This window comes from Gavialis gangeticus, unplaced genomic scaffold (genome assembly GCF_001723915.1).
Source record: "Gavialis gangeticus isolate Ggan-Ray unplaced genomic scaffold, GavGan_comp1, whole genome shotgun sequence".
Taxonomy (NCBI): Eukaryota; Metazoa; Chordata; order Crocodylia; family Gavialidae; genus Gavialis; species Gavialis gangeticus.
The window spans coordinates 11,908,468-11,925,353 of NW_017729002.1; the positions used below are offsets into that span (position 1 = coordinate 11,908,468).

Genomic DNA, 16,886 nt, shown 5'->3' on the forward strand with positions numbered 1-16,886 from the left:
AAACAAAATGAGCCAAGTCGAGATGTTTCAGCGCTGTTTCAACGTATTGCCCATCGGCTATAATGGGGAAGGACAAAATAGCCTATAATTTTCTCATTTCTGGCCTGATTTGGATGAAACTTGCAGGAATAATAGCCCCTTCTGAGGGTATGAAGTCTGTACAGTTTTAAGGAGATAGGTGTTGGGAGTTTGGGGAAACTGCACCCCAAAATTTTGAAAGCAAAACTTGTGTCATGCATACGTGTTAAGCCACAAGTGGGGTCAGAACTGCAGGCATGCTAGCCCATGTGGAGGCCATAAAGCCTGCCAAGTTTCAAGGAGAGAGGTGCATGGGTTTGGTGGAAACTGTACCTTAAGCTGTGGACAAGCAAAACTCCAGCAAGTGCAGCCAGTCAGGGGGTACATCGGCACTCCCAGGGGGTGCATGTGCACCCCTGTGCACCTCCTACATGTCACCACTGTGGCCAAGTAAAGCCCTGTCACCATGGCCAGAACTCAGGGTTCTTAACCCTGCAGGGGGAGCTTTTCCCTGGCAAGGTACTTTGGCACCCTACACTTGTGGCCTATGCATGGGGCTGCAGGTGCCAGCTTTTAGGTGACCCACAGGGATAGGAAGCTGCCCCCAGGCATGGCTTTTCATAGCCCTGTGCCCACAGCCCTACGCATGGGGCTGCAGGAGCAGGGTGCTGGATGCGCCCCACAGGGAGAGGCTGCCTCTTCCATCATAGCACTTCAATAGTCATAGACCCACGTATGGGGTTGCAGGCACATGGCTTTCAAGTCCTGGGAATAGGAGCTTCTGCTCTGTGGGATATTTAAAATCCTGAGGCTGTATCCCTATGCACTGGGCTGTGGGCACAGGGCTCCGGATGTGTGCCATGGCAGAAATGATCCCTTCCTCTCAGAACTTTAAAGGCAGCTCCTGCAGCCCCACACCTGGAGCTGGGCCACAGGGCTCTGAAGTGCTGTGCAAGGGGAGCATCCCCCTGCAGGGGACGTAACATCTAGTGTCCACAGCCCCCTAGGAGCAGAGAGAACAGGGGCAAAAACAGTCTTGGCAGTTCTTGGTGTGGTGAAGAGACAGGGAGCATGCCCTGCTTTGTCCCTCCTTGCCCACAGACCAGTCTGGGGAGGGGCTGGACTGGAGCAGCAGGGAAAAGTTCCTACCTGCTCCTCACACCAGGGACTCCAGTCTGCATAATGGGTGGCAACAGCTTCTCCACCCTGGTTCCTGGCCCCAGCTTTGAATGCTGCCTCTGCACTGCCCCATGCTTTAAATGCCTCCTCCCCACACTGCCCAGCTACATATTATATAGTCAGTAAGTGAGTGTGTGCACGCATGTGTGAATGTGTATGTGCACTCCCATGCACATGTATGCAAGAGAGAAAGAGAGAATAAGCACAAGCACATGCACATGTGTACACATAAGGAAAAGACAATTTACTTCTTTCAGAGAGCATAAGAAAATATGCTAATCATGCAATTTTAAATAACACAGCACTGCCATGCTTCAGTCATTCTGCCAAGTGGTTTACAGAATGTATTTTGACTCCTGTTTGAAACATCCTTTAAGAACCCTGGCAGGAAACCTTAGGCTACTTTGATAAGAACATCTCCAGCTTCCTTTTTAATAAGAAGAAAGAAAACTACATCCTCTTGGGACATGCAAATATGTTATCTAAATGCTCTCAGTTTCTGTCTTTAATTTGTTTATATCATGCTCCTGCCATTTTTGTCTCATCACAGGAATCCCTTCAATGAGAACTGGGATTTTCCACGTAAAACAAAACAAAACAAAGGAAAAAAGGTTTTACAAGCTGTTTCTTTTTGAGCTCTTCATTGTTCATTCTTTTATATGAAAAACTAGGGTCTTTCAATCTAAAATTAAATTTGGATTTTATAAAAAAAAATTCACATTTATTTTATGCTAAGAACTCTTTCATAATCCAATGTTTTGTTAAATGTGTCCTTCTAGTTAATAGATGAGTATTATTGTGCTTTACTCTAGGTACCTACTTTTATCATCATGCTCCAACACTACAATCAGGAAAAGAAACCCCATGATGTGATGCATTATTTACTAGAAAAAGCCAGTATTTGAAGCTTCAAGAAGAAGAAAGGTAAGACTCTTGTAAAAGTTTGTAGCATTTCTTGGGGTCCTATAGACACAAGTACTATTTCAACAGATATTTAGAAAGAGTATAGATAACAGAAGGTAAATATAATACACTACTTGTCTATCTATGCTATCTATCTCAAAGAGAAGACTTCTTCAAAGGAAATATTTAATATACAACAGCAACAAGTAAACAGCATTATTAATTCAAATGGCAATGAAAAAAAGAAAGGCAATGTTGGACAAGACATTATGCTACTCTCTGTCTGGAACAGAAACTAGTGGCAAGATCTTCATCATCCAAGAAACATTGTTTCAGTGTAGCAACACTAGAGTTCATGTGAATAAGGATGGTTCTTAATAGGTTTTCATCAAATGTAGTTGTCTCATCCTGTTATTTGATTAATATGTTTTCATCAAATAACAGGATGAGACTACTACAAAAACATATTACTATGAACATCTTCAGGTAATATCGTGTATATCTATATAGTTGGGATAGATGCTGGACAAGCTTCTGAGCACAAAATGTCCATCCTTAAGTGGGGGAAAGAAGCAGAAAAAGCCAAAGCTAAGTACCAGGTAAAGCAACGGTTGTTTCATTTAGTAAATTAAAAGAGTCATCTAAGAAAAGGTAAGAGGGAAGAAAACCTGTGGAGCAAAAAAAGCCAGCAGAAGTAGCTACAAATCAAGTAAAATTTAAAATAGCTAATTCCATGTGTAATTATGTAAAACAAAACTATCCAGCTGGTGGCCTGTACACTGCATGCAGCCCTTAAGGCTAGGGACAGAAGTTACACATAAACTGGTTTAAGTGATCAGAAAGAAGTTTAAACCTGTAACAGAACACATAAAATAGTTTCAAAATTACTGAAACTTAGAATCATAGAACTGGAAGAGACATGTAAGATCATCAAGCCCAGTCCTCTGCCGTGGGCAGGAAGTTATTGGACTCAGACGAGCTCAACAAGATGCCTGTCCAGCCTCATCTTGAACACCTCCAAGGAGGGTGACTGCACCATCTCTGCTGGAAGTGTGTTCCAGATTCTGGTGAACCTTACAGAAAATAAGTTTTTCCTTTTATCTAGCCAGAAATTACCCTCTATTAGCTTATGCCCATGGGCCCTTGCCATCTCTTTAGGTGCCTTCCTGAAGAGTTGCTCCCTTAGACCTTGATGCTCACCCCGATGTACTTGTAAGTGGCCAGCAAGTCACCTCTCAGCCTTCTCTTACTCAGACTGAACAGGCCCAATTCCCAGAGTCTCTCCTTATAGGGCCTATCCTCCATGCCCTTAACCATATGGGTAGCCCTTCTTTGTACTCTCTCAAGATTATGTACCTCCTTCTTGAAGTGCTGGACACAGTACTCCAGCTGAGGCCTCACCAGTGCCAAATAGAGAGGGAGGAGTACTTCCCTGGATCTACTGGCCACACATCAGCTGATGCACGCCAGACCTCTATTTGCTTCTCTGGCAAACTCATCGGACTGTTGGCTCATATTCATCTTCTGGTCAATTGTGACCCACAAGTCTCATTCAGATTCTGTACCAGCCAGTGGACCCATTGTGTACTTATGATGAGGGTTCTTCCTACCCAGATGAAGGACTTTGAACTTCTCCCTGTTTATCATCCACAAACTTAATCACTGAGCTTTCCACCTCCTCATCTAAGTTATTAATAAATATAGTAAAGAACATGGGCCCAAGCACCAATCTCTGGGGGAAACAACTGGAGACAGCCGTCCAGAATGAGGCCATCCCATTGATTGCCACCCTCTTTGAGTGGCCTCTATGCCAGTAGTCCACCCACCTCACACAAGGGAATGCTAAGAGGTGCATGGGGGTGCACGTGCCCCCCCAATGGCCGACACTGATGCTATCAGTAGGGCTGGTGCCCCCCCCCCCAACAGGGTTGGTGGCCTCTGTGGGTGCCCCCCTCCAGATTCAGGTGGCACCAGTTACTCATGCACCTCACTGTAGACTGATCCAGCCCAATACCCGTCACTTTTTTTTGAGAGAATCCCATGGGAAACAGGATCAAAGGCTTTACTGAAATTTGAGTAAATCTTATCAACTTTGTTTAAGATAAACCAGGTAGCATGTAGTATCAGACTTAACTGACTTGGGTCAAACCAGTCAATGAATCTTCTGTTACAGACCCCTTTCTGATCCCAGTTAAAACACAGTCCCTCAGCATCCTAGTACACTTTCCAGTCCTGGGCTGGGCTATGCTGTCTGCTCCTGAGAGTAGGGCTGGCCCTACCCCTCTGCTCCCTAGCTGGGGCAGTGAGGGCTGGTTGACAAGGGGGTGGGGAGATGCAAGCCCAGCTAGGGATTCAGCCCAGTCTACAGGGGGCGGGGGGACTAGAGTTCCCAGGCTCCCTCTCCCTCCTATAGCTTCCACTGCTTGATCCTGTCCCTGGGAGCATGGCAGGGTGGCACAGCCTACGGGGCTGAGAGCCCACAGTTGGGAGACATGGGGGGACCTGGTATACCAAGCACAGTGTGTAGTGTGGGGATGGGGAATCTCTGCATGTCCAGAGGCATCAGTAGGGTAAAGCAGGAGAAGGAGGAGAGAGAGGGATGATTGTCATGTTATGTGGATGGGAGGGGCCATGCAACAAAGCATGTGGCTTGGTACATGCCATGGTACATGCCAGGGTCCATGCAGTATGTGGCTAGGGTGCGGGATTGGCATCTAACCACTCAGAAGTTGGGCAAACTTGATATAAATTAATAATACCATTCCAAAGGAAAAAGAGTTGCTATTATCTGTGGGGTACAAAGATGTCAGCAGAGGGAGGAAGTGAAATGTCATGAGCCGTGCAACTATTGTCTGAGTTTAAGCCATGCTTTTTAATATTTGTTATAGCTATAACAAACTTGTTCCCAGGGTTTTTTCTGAAGGTATCTTACAGAATGAGGACTGTGAGGTCAGAGATGGCATGATTATCCTGTGAAAAGTGTTCTCTCACTGGTGAGATTATTTTTTTGTGAGAATTCATTATGGAAGTTAATGGATGTTTAGTTTTACCTATGTAGTTTCCATGAAGGCTTTTGTGCATTTGGTGAAGGTCATACCTAGGATCCATGAATTCCCATGGTTTCATTGTGGGATGTATTGATTTGGGGGATGGTAGAAACATGTTAACAGTTTTTCCATTTGTTGTTTACAGGACATCTTGTCATTCTGTTTGGTGTTTGCTTCTGATGAATGGTTGGTGACATTGGGAGACCAAAGGCCAGGTACTTGGAGTAGGGAATATCTCTCTCAAAGTATTGTCCTCTACAAGCATATGCTATAACTGTTTGAAGATGTTTCTCATAGGTTCTAAAGTATAGTTAGATAGGCCTTTTCTTCTTCTTTTCTAGCCTTGAGGAGGGGTATTGTATGACCAAAAGCTTGTATAACATGACTCCCATGGGGCTGGTTCAATTAAAAATATTGACAAAGAAAACTTCCTTCTTGTATATTTCCTGGACCATCGTAGACTCAATAACCCCCTTCTACAATACCTCTAGTGAAAATGATCTCTGCTCAAAAGTGTAACTGACCACCACTGTGCTCTGGGCGATACCTCATACCCCTTTCCCTCTCCCCAACACATACACTCTGACACTTTCCTGCTCCAGCTCTAGGTTCAGCTGCAGGGTGGAAAGAGAATCAGGGATGGTATGTGACACAGCAGCAACCAGGGGGTGTGCTGCTCCTGAGGGAGATGTCACCTCTTATTTTTGCCACTGACCACAATTTTTCAATGCAAACACCACCATTTTTCAGTGGGGGGAAAAAAAGGGGAAGACATCTTCCCCAGCAGCCACAACTTCCTGGCTTTTCCTACATCACATGCCATCACTGCTTTTATGCCCTACCTGAATTGTGCAAGGTCGGGGGATGGGGGGAGTGTTAGATGCGTTCCCCGCCCCCCCACAGCTCCAATCTGACCCCCAACTTAGACAGAGCCCAGGGCTTGTGTCTTGCTCACTCACCCATCTTTATGTTACTGTCTCTGCTTTGTGTCATTTGTTTACGTTGGGGGAAAAAAACATTATGAATATCAGATGGATGTAATTAACTGTGTTAGTCTGAAGTCAAGAGAAGGCAGGACAGATTTTCAACTTATAGAACAGTGGTGGGCAAAATGTCGGATCCAGCCAGTGGCTGGCTCCATTCCCCACTAGCCCCTGCCCGCATCTCTGCAGCTGGTTTTATAGAGACCCCAGCAGCAGCAGGGCCATGACAGCATGACGCCAGGGTTTCCATGGGCTCTGCAGCTGGCGTTTGGATCTTGCAGTGGTGACAGTGTGGTCTGAAGCTGGGGCAGAGCTGTGATCTGCTGCCTGCATGCTCCTGCCCAGGGCATGCAGGCAGTGGATTGCAGGTCTGCCCCAGCTCTGGACCATGCTGTCACTGCCACAAGATCCCAGCCCTGGACCAGCTCCCCGCCCAGCTGCATGCCCTGCCAGCACTGCTGCAGCTGGTCTCCATGGAAACCATGGCCCCATGCTGTCATGGCCCTACCACTGCTGGGGTCTCCACAGAAACCAGCTGTAACAATGCTGGCAGGGGCTGCTGGGAAATGGAGTCTACCACAGGCCCGATCTGGCCTGCACGCTGGACTCTACCCACCCCTATTATAGACTAACCAAAGGTGTGTGTGTGTGTGTGTGTGTGTGTGTGTGTGTGTGTGTGTGTGTGTGTGTGTGTGTGTGTGCACATGTATTAGTGCACAAGCTTTCATGGGCTGAAGCTCACTTTATCAGATGCTATGAAAGGACACGCACAAAGCAGTGTGTAAGGAGGAGACAGCTTTAGATAGACAGGAAAAGGCTACTTGGTTGCACTTACAGGGAGACAATGAAGGTCCATATGGAGAGGAGGGGCCATCTGATTAGATTCAATGGTAGGCAGCTTGGGAACTTGGGAAGGGGATGATGTTCTCTAATTAATTAAAAAACAGAAGTAAAACCAAGACCAATCAAGTGCATTATTTGAATACAAAGGCCCAGCAGAATGTCTATCTGATACTTTATTCACATAAAGATGTTGGATGTTAGATATTTGTACAATGAAGGCTATATGTATGCTGCAACCAGAAGATACGATTACAGTATGTGTCAGCATACCTGTGATGGTTTTCAGGTAGCTATTTTAGACAGCAATTATAGTGAAGCTATAACGGCATGGGCTTCTGTGTGCACTGCATTAGCTTGCCTGGGACCCTGAGTTTATATTTAGCAGCTGAAGCTTGTGCTGCTGCAGCTTCACTAATGTTATCTTACTAACTAGATCAAAGCTGGTTCAGGTATGTCTACATGTCCTACAATCATGCCTGTGAATACAGTGCAACATACCCTGAAGTAGAAAGTCACAAGTCTGATATACAGTTAAGCACATCTAATTTTGAAAATTTGTTCTGTCTTCCATTAAGAATTTTTAAGTTTCTAGTATCCATGAATATCCATCTTTCCTGCTAGAACTCAGATTTCAAAACTAAAGTTTTAAAAACCTAATATTCAAATCATATAGCAAGTATAATACTAGAATTATTTTAAATATTTGGCCAAACTCTCAAAACTTGAGCTGAGTTAAACATTTCCTTTTCAAGATTAATATCTAATACATGGGTAGGCACTTCAGAACAAGCCATGCAGAAATGAGAACCACATCGTGTTCTCATTGTGCATGAATTTTTTTTCCAGTAGATAGAATCTTAAAATTTCTGCAACATTCCCTTGTGCACATGTTACTTCATTAGGCATTGAAAAGATAAGAAATACAAAATAAGAGCCAAGGCAAATGCTGCTTTTCTTTCCTCAAAAGAGAATTAATACTGGGACTCAGCACTTCTTACATTTGCCAGATCTAAAAAGGAACTATTGGTTGTATATAATGCTTCCTACTAATGAATGCATGCAAAGGAAGCTATTCATCAAAGCCACACTTAGGTCACTCAAAATTTAAGATCAAGAGACTTAATCATACCATTTACCATTAGACTTCATTGGTATTCACAAGGAGGCACATCTGTAAACCTTCCTAACATGGGGGTTTAAAACTGTTCCAATGTCCATTTTACAGTGCTCATAAAGTATTACTACAAAGGATCAAATAGTCTAGCTTAGACATTCAACATCATGCACATAATACAGATACAAAACTTAAACAATTACAGAGAGTTTATAATAGAAAATGATTACCTTTCTTAGCAGAAAGGAAGACTAGTGGAAACTCAGTGAGGTTTAAGTTAGGTTGTAAGTTTAAACAAGATCATTAAGTTCTGATAAAAATCATAACTCCAGGTTAAAGTCATACCAGTAAGGAAGATTCAGTAGAAGCAGCAGACAGATTTCTGAGGCTGTCACTTTGCTTTTTATAGCTTTATGAATTACAGCTTATTTCTACCTCAGGCTGCAATCCTAAGCTTCTTCACAGGCTTAAATAAGCTGTGTGATTCATGTTTTAGAGCCTGATTTTTCAGCCACCTAAATATGAGATGAAGTAGTTTTAAACCATTTTGAGCAAGCTGTGAGGTCTGTGTTTTTACAGACAATTTTGAATCCGTCAGAATTAGAATTTAATTCCATCCTGCATATGCACCCACAGAACAATAAACAATGACTGGAGACAGATAGAGAGCTCAGAGAATGGGACAAGAAGCACACTGTAGATAAGATAACTAAAGATCACCACCAGGAATATAAATAGACACCCAGAAGGGAATGACTGAATAACATTATGGGTTAGGAGCAATCATGGAAACAGATCAGTGCATAGATGGAAAGATCTTGATGGGAGGGACAAGAGGTTATTCACTATTCACTTCATTCCCCTTTGCATATTTTTTTTTTCATTTTTAGTACCACTTGACTCTGAGACATGCCAATAAGAAAGGTAAGGAATCAGAATATCATACACATAGTTATGAGCATTGAAGGAGAGCACAGTAGTACAAAAAAATTGCTAACTATGCTGAGAAAACTGAAAGGGAGACATCATAGATTGGAAATCTTTAGCTTCATAAAATGCGTCACAAAAAAGAACAGCAAAGTCTCCTTGCTTTGTTATATACGCCAATGAAAGACAAAATAAAAAATGAATGCATGTTAAAAGCAAAATAAATTATTTTTCATTGCACCCAGTTATGCAGAGATGCTAAAATGGAGAAATCTTATTTTTAAATAATTCAGATACCCTGGATTTTAAGTTCCAATCAGCCCAGAAATTAGTACATATGAGGAAATAGGTTGAAAAGATGATTGTTCAAGTCATCAACCTGTAGTCAATGTCATATTTAGTAGGGTTGTGTGAAGCTTTGGTCCCTGATTTTATTTTGCGGAGATTTGGTCCCAATTTTGGCCCAGATTCGGCCCTTTAATCTCTCCAAATTGAATCAGAACCCTCCAAATCAATTTGGAGAGATTCCAAAAGATTCGGCAGTTCAGACAGACACAGCTTTAAATGTTTTTACTACATATCTCAGGGTACCAGGTAGCTTGTGAATGCTGCAATAGTGGGGCTGATGGAGCATCCCAATGGAGCACGTGGGGCTCCCCAGCACAGTCAACAGCAGGCCCTCCTCCCCCCCACACACCCCTGGCTCGGAGACTGGTACCTCCTTGGTCTGTGGGGGCACCCGGGTTCCCCCTGGGGCTGATTGCCAAGCTGGCGGGGGGGGGGAGGGGCTCGGGGAGGGCCCCTGTGCACTTGGTGGCAGACCTCAAAGTGGACTGGAACTACTTCTAGTCCACTTTCAGGTTTGCTGCTGAGCACACAGGGGCCTCCTCGCATGCTCCTGTGGAATGCTTCATCCACCCCAGCATTGCAGCATTCACAAGCTGTGCCTGGTACCTCAAGGTATGTAGAAAAAACATTTAAAGCTATGTCTGTGACCGAATCGCTGATTCTCTGAATCAGCATCAAATCTTCAGATTCAGCCGAATTGAATCGGGGACAGTGATCTGAATCAATGAATCAAATGTCCCTTATTTTGGCAGAATCCGAATCTGAATCAAATACAGCCCATTGCACACACCCCTAATATTTAGCTCTGTAGTACCTAAGGGATCAGATGTGCAGTCCTGCGTAATGGTTCTAATTAGTTATCATTTGCATAGTATATAAATGGCCACAGGTCCCAAACAGGTAAGAGTTTCATTATATTAGGTGCTATACTAATATAGCAGACCATAGCCTCTTCTCTGTCTTTAAAATCTAAAATCCACTAAAAGAAACAAAAGGTGGGAAAACTGATATATCATATGATTAAATAATCAAGGACATTTTTGGAAGATAATTACATATTGCTTGCATTCCCTTACTTGCATTATGAGGCAGGGGTTAGAAATGTGTGAGCAAGAAGATAATATTTTCCATATCCAACTCCCAATTTACCAGTAGCAGCCTTGAATTTTTCTTAAAGTTTCAGGTGAGCACCTGCTGTTACGGCCTCCCCAAAATCTGAGTATCAAAAATGTCCTAAAAATAGAGAATATATTCATAGTTTGAGGCCTCCAGGTTTGAGGCTCAGGCCAACTGATACTTCTACAAATTTGCTTCTACAAATTTTGACTTGAATAAGCTAACATGAACTTGTGTCTTGTCACAGATGCTCTAAGTAAACAGTGTTTCTAGTTAGAAGTTGTTACACAGGTATTCCTGAATAATATTCATTAATTGATAATGTTTACCCCACCTTTGCTTGTAAACACAGAGAGAATTTTCAGTGAGTAAGTACTAGTGTACAGGAAATTAAAGGGACTGCCAAGTGTCAGAACTTCATTTATGGGCCATGGCTTTCATTTTCTAGTTTCTAACTATGCTCCCATTGCAACTTGTAAACAATTATATCATAAAAATAATGACATAATGACACTGAAGCATTATATATTAGTACTTGCTCAGTGACATCCATGTTAAAGTTATTCAGTTTACTGCCTGCCCTCAACCTCAGCCTTACCCCTGAAATAAAGTTGCTATCCCTTTCCGTTTAATATCACCCCTCATTATATTATCCGTAGTACTGGTGTTGCTGACACCTGAGTTAACCGTGTGAATAACACAACCCAATCTATAGTTCTTTCCGTCATATATACTAACTCTCCACTAATAACAATTGTGCAAACTTATAGGTGAATTCAGACATCAGATCATTTCTTACCATAAATGTACTAAGTCTTCAAAAAAAAAATTTATCCACTCTATTTTTGCATTCCATGAAAAGTTTAATTCCACTTAACAAACCCTTTCTGCTATTCCTTCAGACACATGTTGCTTCATCTTTTAATTTAGAGCGGATTAGGTTTAGTCAAATTAACTTGCATATATGTAAGCATGCACATCACACACAACTAACCCTAAATGAAAAAGCTGATTGTGAAGCAACTCCACATGGGATGAAAATGGAGCCAGTTTCATTTTATTCTTAGCATTCCTTATGGCATCTCCAGCAATTGGGCAACAAGTGTAGGAGGAAAATGGTGTTATTTGACATAAAAAATGTTAAGGCTTTGGTCCTGTCATCTGGATACCTGTACTTAGAGGCCGCATCCCCACATGCAGGTACCACAAACCTCTTTATGGCAACACAAACCACATGCGTAGAATGATAAAATGTGCCCCGTGCTGCAAATATGCAGCATGGAGACAAAATTTGCTACCAGGATTTCCTGGTAGCAAAAATAAATATTGGGAAAAAGAGCGGTGCAAAAACAGCATGCGTAGGAACAAATGGAGGCTTGGTACTCCAGGGAGATGTTTTGGCTGCTGGCTGCTGTTATTACTGCTCCATTTGTACCTTGTCCCCCCAGCATCCTGAGAGCTGGGAGGAGCTGGGCAAAGGCATTTTGCTCAAAGCTGGACAATGCGTCCTGCAACAAAGCGCATATGCAAGGGAATACGCTGAGATACAACATAGTGACACAAATTTCTGCTGCTACTATTTGCACAGCTGCAAGTGCATGCCCCTGCTCATCTGGACATGGCCAGAGGGATCAAGATACATTGAGAACTGACAAGGCTGGGAGAGGAGAACCAACAGTTAGTATCAGTTTACATCAGGTAGACTTTACATGTGTGGAACTAACTCAATTCACTCTACCGACTACCCACAGTGTGGCTTCTCTTGCTACATTTCAACTCGTAGCCCTAACACTTAATGAGATTTTCTTCAGTTCAATAGTTTGAAGAATGTGTATTTTTCCATTATATCAATCACCCAAAGTCTGTAGTCTGCCATATCTTGAACAACAAGAGCATCAAAGTCTGTGGTCTGCTATATCTTGGACAACAAGAGCATCACTTCAATAGTATGCTGACCCACTCAATAGGGAGATCTTGTGTTCATTGCATCTTGGCCTATTTAACAAACCCTTTCAACAACAGCTTGGTTGGCATAAGTAATCTCCTAAAGAAGATGCATTTAGTCCTATTTAGTTAAAAGGAGGCTCTTCATAACTCAGGTTTCAAAGGGGGGATAGCAAAATAGGAACAAGAATAGGAAGTACTACATTACGTAAATTGATTGATTAGAAAACTGGGCTTTCAAGTTCTAAAATTGCCATTTGGTAATAAAATAATAAATGTCCTACATTTAAAGTAATGCTGTAAAATAAGGTTACAAAGGCCATTTTTTTCTCAGGCATCAGATTTATATGCCTGCCTCTCTTTGGATTTTGAAAGTCTTCCACCCTCCTTTTTTAGTTCAAAAAAGAAAATTCAATAAAAAACATTGCTCTCATGGTACCACTACTTCCTGGGAAGACTGCCCTTCAAATGATATACTCATAGCAATATTTCAGCTTTGACAGCTGGTTCCATTGAGACATTACTACTCTAATGATAAAACAGAGCATCTTCACAACAGCCAAATCTTCAGTTCCAAAACAGTGCAGTCGCATAACATCAACAAAAAAGTACAAAGGAAGTACCAAAATATCAAAAGTAAAAATTAACTCACAAAAATACACATTTTGAACGGGAATACTATACCTACTTTTTATACATAAATTCTAATAAAAACCAGTTTTAACTAACTGGTCTACATTAAAATCAGTACGTAATCTACTGACAACCAAGTAAAAGCTGACAAAAAAGAAACCTGTAAAACACTCTGAACATAAATAGGTTACTGAATATGCTGCTGAAACAAGTGTTGTCAATGGAAAGTATGCTTAAAACAATACATGATTTAGAATTCAAATTAATTCTGTGTATTTTGTAAGACATGGCTTATGGCCATGTTTCCACTATATTTGAGTACCAAAAAATAAAATAAAATAAAATAAGTACTTCTCCTAAGAGACAAACTCTTCTAAAATGTTGCCACTTCAATTTTAAACATGAGGTTAGCAAGGAAATCCCCAATATTTGGCCATATAGCTAAAAAATACCTACTGCACACATAAGCTTTGTTTGCATACATTCTAACCCCTGCTTGCACAAGTATTAGACTCTTCCAATAAATATGAAAGTAATAGTGCTAAAAAGGCCCCTGCAATGGTATTGTGCACATGTAAAATACAAAGGGAACACAGACTGAAGCCTCTTGGAAAAGCTGGCAGTTGCATTAAAGGAAAAAAAGAAAAGAAAGAAGCTCACCCTGGTACAGGAACTTCAGTTATTTACAGACCATACAAAACGAACATGCCATCTACAATACCATAAAACTTTCTTGGAATTGTATCTTGTTTTTTATTTCAATTGCTATCTGAAAATAGGGATAGTATAAACAATCAAAAAATTGTCTTAGTAGCTAATGGAAGTTGCCAGTTGGGTGGGTTTGTGAGCTAGTTTACCCTTTCTTACTATTACTTTGACATGCATAGAAAGAGCACACCAATGTCAAACAAATTCCAGAAAGAAGCCAAATTCTTCCAAATCTAAATAAATTATACAAGAAAAATCCACATCTACTGCAATGCTACTTCATACCAAACTATACAATATTTATTTTAAAAAAATCAATAGCAAATCAGTGGAGATAAATATGGTCATCTTATAAGTCATAAAGCATCCGTGACATGAGAAAGCATCTGTTTATTGTTCAATGTGAAAGAAAAGTTTAGACATTATTGCACTTACCCTTAGTTGCTCTCTTTCACAACTCATCTGTTGCCTTGAAATCTACAAGGAAAAAGATGACATTGAAGTAAGAAAGCACAGGATGTCTACGGAGCAGGTATAGCCCACCTTTCTCCTAACTCCCTTATCACTGTTTGAGCCATTGGCCTCAGGTTTAAAAAATTCATGCAGTAAAAAGTATAAGAAACTATCTTTGGGGATAGGAGGGAAGATTGTTCTGTGTAAATGAGCAAGTCTCATTTACTGTTCTCTGGTTACAGAGGTACCATGATAAAAGCATATTACGCCACCGTAACTGCAAGTACCTCGCATCAAAGCTGCACTTAAAGTAAACACAAAGTAATTCTATAGCAAATGGTCATAACAAGTCAGTTAAAGGAAGATTTAATATCAGTTGCTTATCTGATATGTATCTGAACTATACAATTTGGAGCGAACATTTTGTTAGAATAAATGTCTTGCAAAAATTCCTGCATTCCCTTTTTCATTTGACTAGAAAAACACCATGACAGCAACCTTTCTTATACAATTTTAAAATCATGGAATGACAGAATCATACAAAATTATGGTTGGAAGGGACTTCAGGAGATCATCTAGTTTGACGCCCTGCTAAAAACAGGACCATCCCCAACTAGATCTTTCCAGCTAGGGCTTTGTGGAGCTGGGTCTTAAAAACCTCCGAGGGTGGAGATTCCACCACCTCTCTAGGTAACCCGTTCAATACTCTTCTGGCGAGAAAGCATCTCCTAATATACAACCTAAACTTCCTTTGCTGAAACTTGAAACCACTGCTTCTTGTTCTGTCATCTGCCACCACTGAGAACAGTCTAACTCCATCCTCTTTGGAAACACCCTTCAGGTAGTTGAAGGCTGCTATCACATTCCCCCTAAATCTTCTCTTCTGTAGACTAAATAAACCTAGTTCCCTCAGCTTCTCCTCACAAGTCATGTGCTCCAGCCCCTGAACCATTTTCATTGCCCTCACTAGACTCTCTCCAACTTCCTTTCTGTAATGGGGGGCCCAAAATTGGACATAGTACTCCAGCAGCCTCACTAGTGCAGGATAGAGGGGAATAATTGCTTCCCTCAATCTGCTGGCAACACTCCTACTAATGCAGCCCAGTATGCTGTTGGACTTCTTTGTAATAAAGGCACGCTGTTGGCTCATATTCAGCTTATTGTGCACTGTAACTCCCATGTTCTTTTCTGCAGAGCTACTGTTTAGCCAGTTGGTCCCAAGCCTGTAGCAGTGCAGGGGATTGTTCTGTCCTAAGTGCAGGACTTTACACTTGTCCTTTTTGAACCTCATGAGATTTCTTTTGGCCCAATCCTCCATCTTGTCTAGGTCACTGGTATCCTAGCTCTACCCTCCAGCAGCGTATCTACTACTCCCGCCAGCTTGATGTCATCTGCCAACTTTCTGAGGGTGCACTCCATCCCATTTTCCAGTTCATTAATGAAGATATTGAACAAAACCAGCCCCAGAAACAACTCTTGGGGCACTTGACTCGATACTCACTGCCAACTAGATCCCAAACCATTGATCACTACCTGTTGAGCCCAATGATCCAGCCAGCTTTCTATGTCTGTTCATCCAACCCATAACTCCCCTTAGCTTGCCTGGTAGAAAGCTGTAGGAGACCTTATCAAAAACCTTGCTAAAGTCAAGTACATCATGTCCACTGCTTTCCCCACATCTACAGTCAGTAATCTCATCATAGAAGGCAATCAGCTTGGTCAGGCATGACTTGCCCTTTGTGAATCCATGCTGACTGTTTCTAATTTCGTTCTCCAAGTACTTAGAAATGGATTCCTTGAGGACCTGCTCCATGATTTTTCCAGGGACTGAGGTGAGGCTGAGTGGTCTGTAATTCCCTGGATTTTCCTTCTTCCCTTTCTTACAGATGACCATTATATTTGCCCTTTTCCAATCACCTGGGACCTCTCCCAATCACCATGAGTTTTTAAAGATGATGGTCAGTGGCTCTGTAATCACATAAGCCAGCTCCCTCAGTATCCTTAGGTGCATTCCATCCAGCCCCATAGACTTGTACATGTCCAGCTTTTCTAAATAATCCCTAACCTGTTGTTTTACTACTGAGGGCTGTTTACCTTCTCCTCAAACTGTGCTGCCTGGTGCAGTAGTATAGGAGCCGACCTTGCCTGTGAAGTCTGAAGTAAAAAAGGAATTGAGTACTTCAGTCTTCTTATCATTATCTGTCATTAGGTTGTCTCCCCCATTCATTAGGGGACCTCTACTTTCCCTGACCTTCCTCTTGTTGCTAACACCCTTATAGAAACCCTTCTTGTTACTCTTCACAACCCTTGCTAGCTGCAACTCCAAGTGCACTTTGGCCTTCCTGATTTTATCTCTGCATGCCCAAGTGATATGTCAAACAAACAAGGGAAATCCATCAATGTAACTTTACTTAAAAGGATAGGTAGCATTTTGGTTTTTGTTTCAAATAAAATGGTTTGCATGTATGTAATATAATGTCATGCCAGAATATATGCACAGCACACAACAGAAATAAGCACATATAGCTAGGGGAAGAGGGAGGACCTGGGCAACTATAGGCCCGTCAGTCTTACCTCAATCCTGGGGAAACTCTTTGAGAAGATCATCAAGGAGCACATTTGTGATGGGCCGGCATCAGAAATGATGCTCAGGGGCAATCAGCATGGATT

General features: G+C 42.0%; 1 protein-coding gene across 1 annotated transcript in view; it reads right to left on the reverse strand.

The window, feature by feature from the left end:
- Nucleotides 1-16,886, reverse strand: part of RBFOX1 (RNA binding protein, fox-1 homolog 1) — a 2,526,522-nt gene that overhangs the window by 805,420 nt on the left and 1,704,216 nt on the right. Inside the window, exon 4 of the mRNA XM_019507488.1 lies at nt 14,199-14,240. Coding sequence (XP_019363033.1) covers nt 14,199-14,225 — 27 coding nt within the window. The 5' untranslated portion in view covers nt 14,226-14,240. The remainder of the gene's footprint in view (nt 1-14,198; nt 14,241-16,886) is intronic.